The 14359-nt window shown below is 39.9% G+C and overlaps 1 protein-coding gene across 2 annotated transcripts in view; it reads right to left on the bottom strand.

Moving 5' to 3' along the window:
- Positions 1-14359, bottom strand: part of FRY (FRY microtubule binding protein) — a gene marked incomplete at both ends in the record, with an annotated part of 292951 nt that overhangs the window by 148406 nt on the left and 130186 nt on the right. For both annotated transcript variants that reach the window (XM_080719965.1, XM_080719966.1), the window contains 3 exons: positions 7403-7510; positions 11672-11804; positions 14071-14242. In XM_080719965.1, the coding sequence (XP_080576091.1) occupies positions 7403-7510; positions 11672-11804; positions 14071-14242 (413 nt within the window). The remainder of the gene's footprint in view (positions 1-7402; positions 7511-11671; positions 11805-14070; positions 14243-14359) is intronic.

The following is a 14359-nucleotide window of genomic DNA, read 5'->3' as shown; positions in this document are numbered from 1 at the left end:
GGGGTTCGTGGAAGCCCTTCTACCTCCGGGCTACACTCCCAGACCTATATATTTTTTTATATTTTTGAAACAGGGTCTCTTACACCAGCGCAGCTGGCTTCGAACCTGCACGATCCTCCTGTCTCTGCCTCCCAAGCACGGGGATTACAAGCGTGCGCCACCACGCCCGGCTTTATTTTTATTTTAAAACAGGGTCTCCTGCTAAGTTGTGGAGGCTGACCTCAAAAATGCCATCCTCCTGTCTCAGCCTCCCAAGTACTGAGATTATAAGCCTGTGCGGTTATGTCCAGCTTTATTTTTTAAACAGATAACAGATCATTTCATAAAACAAAATATATGTAAAACATGAAACAAACAAAAAATAGGTAACTAAACAGAAAGAGAAGTCTCAGGATTAAATGAGAAAGATGGCCAGGTATTCTGAGCATTCAAGATCTGCAGGAGAATAGCATGGGGCTGACCACTGCAAGTCCTTTTAGGTCTCCTTGTCTAATAGGGATAGGGCATGAGGGAAGGGAAGTTCCCCCAACTCCCTGCTGGGGCCTTCCATTGAGAAACTAGGCCACGAAGAAAGAATGTGTGTGGACTGCCAAATAAATTGCAATTAATAAAAAATAATACAAATTTGTCCTCTGAGAGTTTGTTAGCAACATCGCAAGAACAGAAAAACTTAGGGAGAAGTCAGTGTGAATAAGCCTGATTCCCTGGGGTGGGGGGGTGGGGAATTCAAGCAAAATTTCTAAGAAGCTGATCTGGATCTCAAGAGTCTCGGGTACACATTGACACACAAACACACCCACTGAGGGACCAGCCTAGGTGTCCATCAACCAATGAGTGATAACAAAAATGTGGCATATGTGCACAATAGAATATTACTCAGTCATAAAGAAGAACAAACTATGTCATCTGAAGAAAAATGGATAGAATTAGAGAATATTATGCACAGTGAAATCAGCCAGTTGCAAAAAAAAAATCAAGGGTCATACATTTTCTCTCAAATGTAAAAGCCAGAACAAAAATGGGAAGCAAAAGGAACTTCAGATAAATAAGGGAAATAGTGGAAGGGGATGGAGGAGGGGAAACGAGGACTGAGGAAGGGAACAGTTCAAATAAGCTTACGCTCATACAAGGTTTCACTACCAATGTCACTAACACGTATGGCGAAGGAGGAAGAAGGAGGGGCTGGGTATAAGGAGAGGGAAATACCCATGTGATGTGCACACGTATGTTTGTATCACTGTGAGTCTCAGCATGATGTATAATTCAATGCACTAATAAAAGTACATAAAAATAAAAGAAAAAATAAAACCACTGAGGGGACTTAAACGGTCTCCAAAGGGCCAGGGCAGTAAAACATACCAAAAGAAACCAATGTTACAGCACCAGCCGCAGCTGTCCCTCCAGGCAGCTGGCATCAGGAGCAAGGGCCACGGTTAGAATCGCTCAGATCAGTGAGCAGGCACGTACGCTTTCTGCACAGCCTGTGTGCGTGGCTGCAAATGGTCCTGGGGCCCTGTCCACAGTGATCTAGAGCAAGCAAACAGCAAGATCTCAAGGGCACCTGCTGCTCAGACAAGGTTGCTGCTGAATAAATAAGGGCATTTCTAAGATGGGAAAAAAACAGACTTGGGCAAAGCCACCCCTTTGGCTGGTCATGTCAGACAAATGACTTAAAGCAAACCACCTGCCCAGGGGCAAGCTTCTGATGCTGTGGGGTCAGCCATGGGGTGAGCTCTCAATGCCCTGGAATCAGCTTAGCGGGTGTAGCACCTTGGCTGTTTATTTGTATGTCAGTGAATATGGAGTGACCATATCCTGAAGAAAAGAACAATTAGGAGAAACCTCCTCCACTAAACTAAGGCAAGACAAAGAAAAAGTTGCCAAGGAAAGGTGACTTTATGCAGCCCCATAAAGTCTTCAAGGGCCATGGAGAAAGTAAAGGGTTCAGAGCGAAGCTCAGGGAACAAGGCGTTCAGAGGAGCGGCTCTGATAGGCGGACTGCTGACCATTGCACCAGTTCATCAGGTGACGGGGCATTAAAGAATGGATTTCCATCTATTTGCAGTGCTTTGAACTGCATCTCAATTAAAAAAGTTAAGTAAATTATTGAGGTGGTATATACAATTGAAATGAGTTCTGTCTCTCGGTTATACAAAACCACCACTTCCCGCCACACACATGTGTAGGATGCAAAAGCAGGATTATGGTACTTGTGTTTCGGATTCCACAGAAGAGCACAAAATAGTGTATGTCTTAACTCAGACATTCCTGCAAATTATAAGAAACCACTAAATAAATAGTGCTTATTCTTTTGTATAAAAGGACATTTGGTTTTGGGAAAAATTCAGTTTTACTTTTTTGAAGTATGCACTTGTCTAATAATTGTAATGATTATGTATCCATCCAGCTTACCCAATATAACGTATATAAAAAGCATCATATAATGGTGTATATTTCTCAAATCTGAATATACCTAAAGATGGTAACTAACATTTCCCGGGAGCTTGGTGCGTGCCAAGTCCTGTGCTCAGTGATTTATTTGCATTATTTAATACTCAAAGTCCTATGAGATGGGCTTCATATTAATGAAGTCAAATTCTCGAGGAGTACTGAGGACTGAACAAAGGGGCATTCTACCTCCAACCTAGAGCCTCAGTCCTTTATATTTATATTTATATTTATATTCTGAAAGAGGGTCTAAGTTGCCGAGGCTGGTCTCAAACCTGATGCTCTAGTCTCAGCCTCCCAAGTACCGGGATTACAGGTGTGCGCCACCGTGCCCAGTGAAGTCAGATTTTTGAAAGGGGAGGGTAAATGCTGAACAGTAAACTTCAGAGCACATATGAAACTGGAGAAAGTGACAGAGAACAGGAGCCTGGGACTGGGGAAACGGTCCTTCCTTGGTGAAAGGGGAGTGAGCGAGAAAAGGCAGGCCCTCCCCAGGAGAGAGAAGTAAGCCCTCTCCTTTCTATGCAGAGGATCCTGAAGGGATCCCACAGCTGAGGGGGGGCAGGAAGGCAGTACTCCAGGGATCTCACCCTGCTGTCGGCCAGGTCGCCTCCACAGAGCCCACAGGGAAAGATTTCTCACACTCAGCCAGTACAAGTCGGCTGAGCAAAACATACAAATCAGAAATTCAGTAGCGTGGACCGGAGGCCTGCCACTTCATCCCATGCGTGGCTGTCGTGTTTGTCATAGCAAGGTAAATCTCAGCTTTGAGGGTGGTATTCAGCCATTACCAGAAATGCTGGGACAAGGGCCTGGGAGCAGTTAAGTGGAATACATCCTTGAAACTCCTTTCAGGGAACTGAGCCGAAGGGACAGGAGCCTCAGTGGACCCTGGTCTTGTTTTCTGCCAATTATGAGGACAGCCAGATTTTCAAGTAAAAATGTACCAGAGATATGAGTGTTAGTGTCTGAAATCAAAGGTATCACTCCTTATCCCAGCTGGGCATGGTGGTTCATGCCAGTAATCCCAGGACTTGGAGCGCTGAGATAAGAGGATCTCAGGTTTGAGAATAGCCTCCGCAACCTAGGGAGACCCTGTTTCAAAAATAAAAGATAAAATAGGGCTGGGGTTATAGCTCAGAGGTAGAATGATTCTGGGTTCAATTCCCAGGAAAACACCACACACACACACACACACACACACACACACACACACGCACACACACACACACCCTTGCTTTCAAGCCCATATATACTGTCTCAAGTCAATTTAACCCAAACGACTGGATTATGGGGTATAAAGTGATGGACAGTTCTTGTGTGGCACTTGGAACCCACGTTGATTGTGAGAAAATTGCTTACTCTTGTCCCCTGACCCTCTTGAGGGGATCTGAAAAGGCTCATTTTCTCGTAGGTTAATGGAACCCAAAGTACAGGTCACACGCTCCAGTCACCTCCCTAGATGAGAACGAACAGCCTCTGGCTTCTTTTGAAGCTCTTGGAAAGGGCCTCTTCCGGAGCTCCTGATAGAGTTCCAGTCATTTTCTTGAACTCTCAAGAATATTTATTTGTTCTTTTCCCTCGTGAAAAGCAGTACCCATGACTTTGGGCTTCGTAAGAATGCACACAATAATAAACAGGACACTCTATAAATAGCAATGACATTCCAACCGCGTCTAACAAGACTCCCTCCCCACATGCCAGGCAACACGGTCTGCAGACTCTGTGTCGCTGGATTAGGCCATCAAGGTGATTTCAGAGGCAAGAGCCTCCTGTCCAGATATATGGCAAAACAGCATCAGAGACTTTACCAGGATGATAGAAACCTGGTATTTCAAAGGCCTCAGTGTACACAATCACCAGTCAGACTTCCATGGAACGAAGGAAACTTTCCTTCTACTTCAGTGTAACTGATAACTGTCTTTCCCCCACAGACATCTTTTCCTTTTGAGTAACCAGACTGTAGAGGCCTCTTATCTATCCTTTCAACAGTCCTATCAGATAAAGTGTCATTCTAATTTTACCAAGGGAAAAAAATCAGGTAGTAAAATGGCATGCAGAGAGAGTTCAGGGTTTCTAGATGATTCCATCCTCCTCCCATTATTCCATGCTTCCTCCTCCATCTCTCTTGGAAAGAGATTTTAAGTGGAGGAATAAATGAGTAGAAAAGGCCATTTTAAGTTGGTTAATCTGACAGTGGAGTGGCCCCTGGTTCTGTAGCGGTCTCTGGGCCATGGACAGGGCTCTTAGCTTAGGAATTCCTTGCGTCCACATCCGGCCTTTTCACTCAGCTCCTTCTGGGTAGGAACGCATCTGCTAGTCTCCGCGGTATCACGGCCTCTGCTGCTGTCCATGGCAAGGTGACAGGTGGCTCCTCTGTGTTTCTTGGCCATTCTGGCGCTTATCTCCATTTTACTTTGTTCTCTGTTTCTGTCTTCATCCTGAGAGACTCAGTATTAGTGTAGATGACCCTTATGGTATCTTAAACTCTTCATCCTTCGGTTTCTCTGTGTTTGGAAATCCACCTGGTATGATGTGAAAGTAAACTGTCCCTTGGGTCTCACACTCTGGAGGCAGCCATGCTCAGAGGCGGATCCCTGGGGGCTTTATAGTCCTTCACGCCCTCCCTCTGCTCTCTCTGCTTCCTTCCATCATACCCTGAGAGCATATAGCCCCAGCGCCTGCTTGGCAGCTGGCGTACAGGGACTTTATGAATAGACTGAATGCTCCAGACCTATAGGCAAATACATTTACCTTCCTCTAAGTGTTGTGTGTCAGGTGTCTAATCTATAACAACAACTATAACACCACCCTTCGTTCCTCTTGGGTCTCCTCACACAGAACTGGAAGAAAACTCTTTTATTGAGGCTTAGTTTTTCCTCTTTCTCTCTGACTCCCTGTTTCCAATGAATTCTGGTTGCTGGGCTTCAGCAAAATCTCAAGCTATAACTGTTTAAAACCCATATCCTTAAAGTATGTCCTAAACATGGAAAGAAAGAGAAGGATCCACAGACTGAAGGTTGCTAGTGACCCCAAACATACAAATTATGGTGTTGGTAGGTAACACGACTGAAGGGTTGCTCAGAGGATACCAAGCTTTAGATAGTGGTTTTGAAGGTAATGGTCTTCAGTAAACTTCACATCCAGCATCGTCTTGTGTTGGTGGTAATAGGAAGAGGAAGGGGAAGACGGTAGGCTATAAACGCTATTACAGGAGCCAGAGATAAACAGAGGGGCTGGGATTGGCAGTCCACAAAGAGGATTATGACCATAAAATTGAGATGCAGGACCCCCTGAGATAGTCAGAAGCCTCTGGAAGTGCAGCCACATGGGATGGGAGCTTGGTTCATTTATTTAGACCTGATGGGAAGGGCACTCTCAGAAGCCTGGAGTGTGGGCTAACTGGACATGCTTTCCTTTGGTCAGCATTATTGTTATTTTTTTTCCCAGCTTTCCTTTATTCCACCATTATCAGATTAAAATAACCTTTCCCATCATGTTATTCCTCCATTTAAAGCTTTGTTTGTCCAAATGTCTCCACTGATAATTGACACATGATAAAATCTAACTTTTTCAACCTTACTCCCATTTCCTCTCATCTTTGGGTTTCCAAACTCTTTTTTCTAAGTCGATGATGACTTCTGCTCTTCCACATTCCTTATGCCCCACATGTCTAAAGATTTTGCCTTCTTTGATTAGGCCTTTAGGTGATATGTCACTTTTGATTTTTAAATTAAAGGTATGAGTAACTCGACTAGAGCTTCAGATCAACAGGAAGTAATTAAGCTTACTAAATCATAATATGATTGTTTCACTCAAGGCAAATACATTTTGGGTTCTTGTACTGTGCATTTTTATGAAGGATGGGGAGGATGGTAAATATGATTCTTGGCAATTTTTTGAAGTCTTTAAGCTAGTTTGGGATCTCCACGACCTACCTTTTTTGGCTCGCTGCAGGGTTAGACCCTGAATGAACTCTTCCACCAGACCATGTCACTCCCTAAACCTTGATGAATTCTACCTTTCCTTCAAAGGCGAGCTCAAGTTCCACCTTCTCCTAGAGTTATTTGCTGACTTCTTCAGTCCACAGTATTCATGCTATGCACTGAATGCAACTGTCTACTTTTTGTGATATTAATTTGCACATTTCCAGGCCTTGGGTCGCTAGTTACATTATGCATTTATGTATTTGTGCTACATTGCATTATAAACCCCTTGAACGCTGGGTGTGGTGGCGCATGCTTGTAATCCCCGTGCTTGGAAGCCAGCCGCGCTGGCTTAAGAGACCCTGTTTCCAAATAAAAATATAAAATAGGTCTGGGAGTGTAGCCCGGAGGTAGAAGGGTTCCCAGGAACCCCAGTACCACCAACAACAAAACAACAAAACAACAACAACAACAACAAAAAACCCTTGAACAAGGGAATACTAATAATAGTTCTTTTTAAAAAATCAGAGAGCAATTCAGTGTTTCTTTCCACTGAAGCTGGTCCCCTTGTCAGGGGCCATATATTTTTACTCAAAGCTAGAAAGAAATTAGAAAATAAAAGGGACTTCAGATAAATGAATATATATATATATACTATTAGAATAGTAGAAGGGTATTTGGGGAGGCATGAAGAAAACAGTTCAAATAATGCTATGTTCATATATAAAGTTATTAAATTATGTACAGGGAGGGAGAGGAAGCCAGGTAGGATTCAGAGAGAAACACCAAGTACTGTGTGCGTGTATGCGTGTTTTGATTACGCTGAATCTTATTATCATTTATAATTACATACACCAATAAAACACTGCTTTGTTCCTTCCTATCCATACGTAGAACCTAGAATAATACTTTATTCTGTAGATATTTATGAACCATAAATAATCACTCCTTTTTGTTCCTCTTAAGAATTATGGCAAATAATTAAAATCAATTTTGGTAAAGTGATGTCCACTATCGTCCTCGCCTACCTGGCCAGTAAGTCGATAAGCTCAAGTTTGGACATTCCATCAGGAAGCAGGCGAGGGATGGCAGCGACACAGGTCCTGAAAAGGTCTATTTTTGGTTTTCTTTCACCCCTGAAATTTGAAGACAAAAGTAAACACAGGTCAAAAGGTTGTTATATAATTTTTAAAATTGATTAAATAAGTGAACAAAGACTAGAACTCAATCCAAAGGGCCTCACTAAGTAGTGGAGGCTGCCCACAAACCGCGACCCTCTGGTCTCAGCCTCCTGAATGCCGGGATTACATGCGTGTGCCACCACGCCCAACTCATTCAGCTTTTAATAATGGGTATTTAGTATGTATAAGAAATGGTGCCCTTTACAAGTATGATATCTAGAAGCTTATCTCCCTCATGAGTTACATGGTCCCTAGTCTTGTTTTTTTTTTCCTTTTTTTTTAAAATTAAGTACTTTCAAAAAAGTCTTTAGTAATGATAAGTAAAATCCTGAAATATATATAGTTGGGTACCCATTTCTGACTTTCTTTATACTTATCTCTACAGAGAATCCTTTTCTCTTTGTATTCACTCTCCTGAGAATATTAATGTTTAGTGGTGATAATGCTTTCTTATTGTTAGAAAATATAAAGGAAGATGTCTAGTCGGCACTCTGCACTGTGGTACCTCACTCCTGGATTTAAGCAACCATGGACTGAAAATATTTGGGAAAAAATGTTTCCAAATTGGACATGTACAGGTTTTATTTCTTGTTATTATTTTATAAACAAGCATTTACATGGCATTTATATTAGGTATTATAAGCAATACAGAGATGATGTAAAGAAGAATGGGTGGATGTATATAGGTTATATGCAAATACTATGCCATTCAATATAAGGAACTCAAGTATCCTTGGATTTTAGTATCTGTGGGGGAGTCCTAGAAATAATCCTCCATATTTACTTAAGGACAATTACTACCAATAAGTTATTTCAAGTTTTAATTGTTTCCATAGGTAACTGCTTGATTCTTAACCACTTATTGTATCAATAACCTTTATGAAAAGTTAAACTAACCATCAAATCTTTCAAATAATTTGTGACAACATATAACAATATATCTAAAATTTGATGATTTAGTCTTCTGAGAATAATAGAAAATTGGTGCTGAATTAATGCAATTGTGGGACACAGACACAATAATGAAAATGCAAAAAGGCATGGAAATAATCCCTCTGGGAATAGCAACTGTGGTCAGAAGAGAAATACAACAAGCATTTATAACAAGAATGCAAAAATCCATCCTTGATAATCTAATGATCTAATCAATTGGCAATCTTGCTCTTTACTTTTTAGCATGCTTTTTAAGAGTGTGTTAAACATGCATGTAAAGCTGTTCCTATGAAAAAAGAAAACGTACATTGACTTCTAAAATACTCCGCTTTGTTGGAAGCCATGAGGTTATTTTCTCTCTTTTTCCATTGGAATTTTTGCACCAGCTGTGTGAAGATTCCTAAGAGGAAGCCGTGTACCCTGGTCTCTGATCTGCCCAAGGAGGGATGCCTTCGGATGACACACCCACCCACCACACAGCACCACAGCCTCGTGACCTCCCCTAACTGTTCATCTGCAACCCAGTGGGTATTTTAAACACTTCTAGCTTGCTCACCAGATGTTTTCAACAGCTGGGCTTATTTTCATGTCTGTCGGGAAACAGATGACCCCGCCTGGCCTAAAGTGTAAGGCAAACTCTGCCAGACTTCTAAACTGATAAAACACGCCTAGATTAGAAACTAATTAGTACATGATTTCCTCTTGCTCTTGCAAGCACTGCTCTCTGGGCTTCTATGGAAAGCATGCAAATCCCCAAAATAACATAATTAAGAAAATTTATTAACAGATATTAAAATTACTATTTTTAATTTTTTTATTTCTTTTTTTTATTAGCCACAGAAGAAAAGAGGAATGGTGATTGAGCAACACAGAATACTCGATGTTCAAGTTTAGACCCTACATAGGGCCTGGGAACGTGGTAGACCAACCTCAAATACCAATTCAGATGACTTTCCCATTAGTGCTATGTGGTCTCCACCCTCTTCGCCTAAATGCTTACATGAGCCCTAACATTTCTCCTTGTTTTTGTTTGTTTTTACTTTAGAAATGAAGCAATGAGTTATTTTCCACTCAGAGATCTGCCTTAAAGCCTAGCCTGAAAAATATTCCCAGCTTTATTTAGGGGATGTTAAGATGGGTGAACAGGAAAAAGAAAAGAAGAATCTTAAAAAAGGAATGTGGCTTTGTTTAAGACACATGTCCAATATTTATACTCACATGTAAGCCTGTATCTTTGTTAATATACTGTTTTGGTCCTGAGCCTAACTTATGGTATTGACTGATTATAAGTATAGTTTTCCTTCAAAGCTCTTCAATTTTTTTTTTTAACAGGAAACAACTATATGGCAGAAATTTTAAAAGCATTTCTTATATTCTCTACATTAAAAATTAAAAATGGGTTTAATATTCAAGGAATATGGCATAGTGAGGTTAAAGGTTTGTTTATTGATAATCTGGTAATTTGTGAAGTAAAACTCAACCCATACTCCTTGAATTTTTAAAAATTTTAATGGAGAAGATAAAAGAATTTTTTATAAAATGTTTCTGCTACAGGATTGGTTCTTGTTAAAAGGGTAAAGAAATTAAAGAGCTTTGAGGGAAAACTATCTTTATAATCAGTTGATACCATAAGATCAGTTCCGGACCAAAACAATATATTAAAAAAGATACAGGATTAAATGTAAACATCTTACTTATGTCTTATCCAATTTATCTTGGCCAGTATCAATTCTGCTATTATTCTGGTTGAAGATTCTAGAGATACATGATCTTCATATGGTTCAAATCAAATGACTGACAAACTGCAGAATAACATGCATTATATAACCCTGTATGTATGTCTCTATGTATGAATGTATATATGTATGTGTATGTTAGCTGTATATAGTAAAGATGATTATATATTACAGATGGTTCCCAACTCAGTACTTTTGGACTTTATCATGGTACAAAAGTGATCTGCATTCAGTAGGAACTACTTCAAGTTTTGAACCTGGATCTTTTCCAAGGCTAGTAACATGTAACCTGATCCCCTCATAATGCTGGGTGGAAGCAGCGACCTCAGCTCCTAGTCAGCCCATAATCACAAGGAAAATAAACTGGCATTCTAGGGTATGCTGTGCTACCCAGCCAGGATGGTTGGTAAGTTACAGGTATTACATGCCTTTTTGACTCATGATGCTTTCAACTTATAATGAGTTTATTAGGATGTAGCCCCATCATAAGCCTGTACCACTGCGCCCAGCTAGGAAATCTTCTGAGTTATATTTTTAGAAGTGTGTGCCACAGATGCCAAATATTATTTAAGTCACAGTCCAATAACAAAGTCTAAACTTTCTTAAAATGAAGAATTATAATGTAACCTTAGTTCTTGTCACAATTAATAAAAAATAGCAAATAACAAATTTTACAAATTTCCTGTGTAGAGCTCTAACTACAAACTTAGTTCTTTAGATTTTGGCAAAGAATATTTGAGTTCTACATTTAGAATTGCAAGTGCTTTCTTAAGACCTATGGCACAGTTGCAAAGAAACTATTAAGCAGGAATTGCCAACTGAAACACATGAACTTAACATTTGAAAGATGGAATGTGTGTGAACTGGGGATACTATTGTATCACATGAGTTGTTGTAGCACTTGGGAATAAAATGTCACTTCTGGAGAATGGTTGTGGTCTCCATTTTCTAACATACAGGCTTACTGATACTTAAGATACAACCACAATAGATCAATCTCACGTGTGATCTTAATTATTAAAGTTTATTTTTCTTTCTTATTTTTAGTGCTGGGGTTTGAACTGAAGGTCTTGTGCACACTGAGGAATGTCAGGTTTTATTTTTTTAACTCTTCTTAACACTTCCTAGAACTCTAAGAAAATGAGAATAAAACACAGAGTAATATCTACCTCTATCTCGTTTGGTTCCTTAGTCAATAAATTTCTGTTTTGTTTTGTTTTGCAGTTTTGGGGAAGGAACTCGGGGCCTCTCAAATGCTAGGCAAGCACTCTACCACTGAGCCACTGAGCAACATACCCAGCCTTTGAAATGATTTTGAGGCAGGGTCTTGCTAAGTTGCCCAGCCTGGCCTCTCTAACTTGCAAGCCTCCCACCTTAGCTGGCCCAGGATGATAGGGGAGTGCTACTGTGAATGAGTTATTAATCCCTCATTGGTAATTGTACTCACGTGATCATGTCTTCAGGTTCTTTGTTTAACATCTGGACGTTAGTTAGCATCATACATCGTCCCACTTCTTTATCAAGGTGCCTTAAAATGTTGTCCACAGCTTTTCGTACTTGAGAGTAATATAAGGACATGCCTGAAAAACATGGATTATAGTTATACCTTTGAGCAAATCTAGAAAAAATGATTATCCTGGTTTGCTCGGCCTCTATCACAGTTTTTTTTTTTTTTTTTTTTTTACTGATGACCTATGGTTTAGTGATTTCCCTGAGAAGAGGGTCTGAGCCTGAGTCCCTCTCTCTAGGTACAGTGCTTGACACTTAGCAGGTGGCCACCAGAAAATCATTTAGATTAGACTAATAAGAACCCTAATACTTCAACGGGGAATATTCTGCAGAAGAGTTAAAACAAGCAAGGAAATACAAAGTTTTACATCTGAATTTTAAAGTTTTGGTTAGCATTAGTGGTTACATGAATAAAAGGCAATTCTCATTTTGAGTTAGGAGTTTGCTAACTTCAGGTTACTCTCTGAAATATATGTGCAGATTCTTTTCTTGGTAAAACAAAATAACTTCAAATTGTAAATTTTATTTATTTTTTGTGGTACTGGGGATTAAACTCAAGGGTATTCTCCCTCTGAGCTACATCCCCAGCCCTACTTATTATTATTTATTTTGAAACAGGGAATCACTAAGCGACAGAGGGCTTCACTAGGTAGCTAAGGCTGGCTGTGAACCTATGATCTTCCATTCTCAGCCTCCCAAGTACTTGGATTACAAGTGTGGGCCACCATGCCTAGAAACATTATAAGTTTTAAAATGAAGAAAAATGAGCCGGGCATGGTGGCACACACTTGTAATCCCTCTGCTTGGGAGGTGGGAGTCAGGAGAATCATGCAGGTTCAAAGGAAGTTAAGAGACCATGTTTCCAAATAAAATATAAAAAAAAAGTCTGGGAATATAGCCCAAAGGTAGAAGGGTTCCATCCCAGTACCACCAAAAAAATAAAAAATAAAAAAATGCATTTACTGTTATCATTAAATATTATCAATAGAATCATTTCTCATACATTAACTCTTCCGAACTCATTTAAACATTATATAAAAAACAAAAAATTTTAAATCTTTTTTTGTCATATGGGGAATTGAATGCAGGGACATTCTACTTCTGAGCTACATCTCCAGCCCTATTTTATTTTTATTTTGAAACAGAGTTTCACTAGATTGATGGTAGTCTCACTATTTGCTGAGGCTGTCCTCAAACCTGCAATCCTCCTATCTCAGCTTTCCAAGTAGTGGGATTACAGGCATATATCTTTGTAAATATTTTGAAGAAAAAAGCTTCTCCATTTTTTCCTCTTCTATCTTTGAATACAGGAAATATTTTAGTAAAGTTTGTAGTCTGTCTCTATATTTGGGATCTTAATAAAAATAAGTACAAAAATTCACCTCTTTGGATTAAGATAGCTAAACTAAAAAGAAAATAGTCTCATGTAGACTAGATTCAAAACATAATCTGGCCTTTTGTGAAATTTAGCACGTTTAAAATACTTAAACTGGGTATGGTGGTGCAGGCTTGTAATCCCAGCATTTGGGAGACTGAGACAGGAGGATCCAGGATTGTGGCCAGCCTCAGCTACTTAGTGAGACCCTCTGCAACTCAGTGAAACCCTGTTTCAAAATATAAAGAATAAAAAATAGGGCTGGTGGTATAGCTTGGAGGTAGAATGTCTCTGGCTTCCATCCCTAGTACTGCAAAAACAAAAACAAAAACAAATTAGACCAATGTTACAAAAAGTAGGAAATGCACTATAAAAATGAATGAATTATAAAACAAGATTATTTACCAAAGCACAAATATGTCTTAGAAATTCATTCTAAAATGTTAATAATCAGCCAGGTGTGGTGACTCACGCTTATAATCCTAGTACTTTGGAGGCCGAGACAGGAGGAGCTCAGGTTTGCAGCCAGCCTCAGAAATTTAGTGAGGCCCTCTGCAACTTAACAAGACCCTGTTTTATACTAAAAGACCCTGTTTTAAAATAAAACTGAGGGGTGTAGCACAGGGTATAATGCCTCTGGGTTTAATTTCTAGTAACACACACACACACACACACACACACACAAAAAAAAAAAAAAAAACCCAAATAAATAAATAAAATATAGATAATCAGTACAAGAGGTTTGAAAAAACCTGGATAAAACTCCAAAGGTAAAGGGCAAACATTTACCAGGAAGTCCTGAGGAGTTGAAAGGGCCGCAAAACAAAACATAGCTTGACTCAGTCAACACAACAGTGGGATGTCTAATCAGCTACTTTTGCAAAGATTTTTAACACATGCATCTCAATAAAGGCACCATTTAGAGGCCTTATTCCCAGCTCGAATACATCTTTGAACCCTACCTATCATTTTGGCTTCCTCTTCAGTCAGCGTTTTACTCAGATATGTTTTCTTTACTCTCAATGTGTTTCCGGAAGGCAGTACGGCTCCTGTGACCGGCATGGGAGGCTCACCATCCTTCTGTTGCAAGCTGTCAGCTATCACCAAGAATGCCCGTAAGCCGATGTTCATTCTCTGGAAGAGACAATATGTCCACAACAGTCAGGAAGACGCAAATTATTTTAATGCAGCTAAGCCATGAGTCTTCCAGAGAAGTTCAATTTGATTTGTCATCTGGATTAGAAGGGGAAA

Source organism: Muscardinus avellanarius (genome assembly GCF_963383645.1).
Source record: "Muscardinus avellanarius genome assembly, chromosome: 2".
In the NCBI taxonomy this organism is placed as follows: domain Eukaryota; kingdom Metazoa; phylum Chordata; class Mammalia; order Rodentia; family Gliridae; genus Muscardinus; species Muscardinus avellanarius.
Note: the sequence above shows the minus strand (reverse complement) of the source record. Positions and strands in the feature narration are given on the sequence as shown.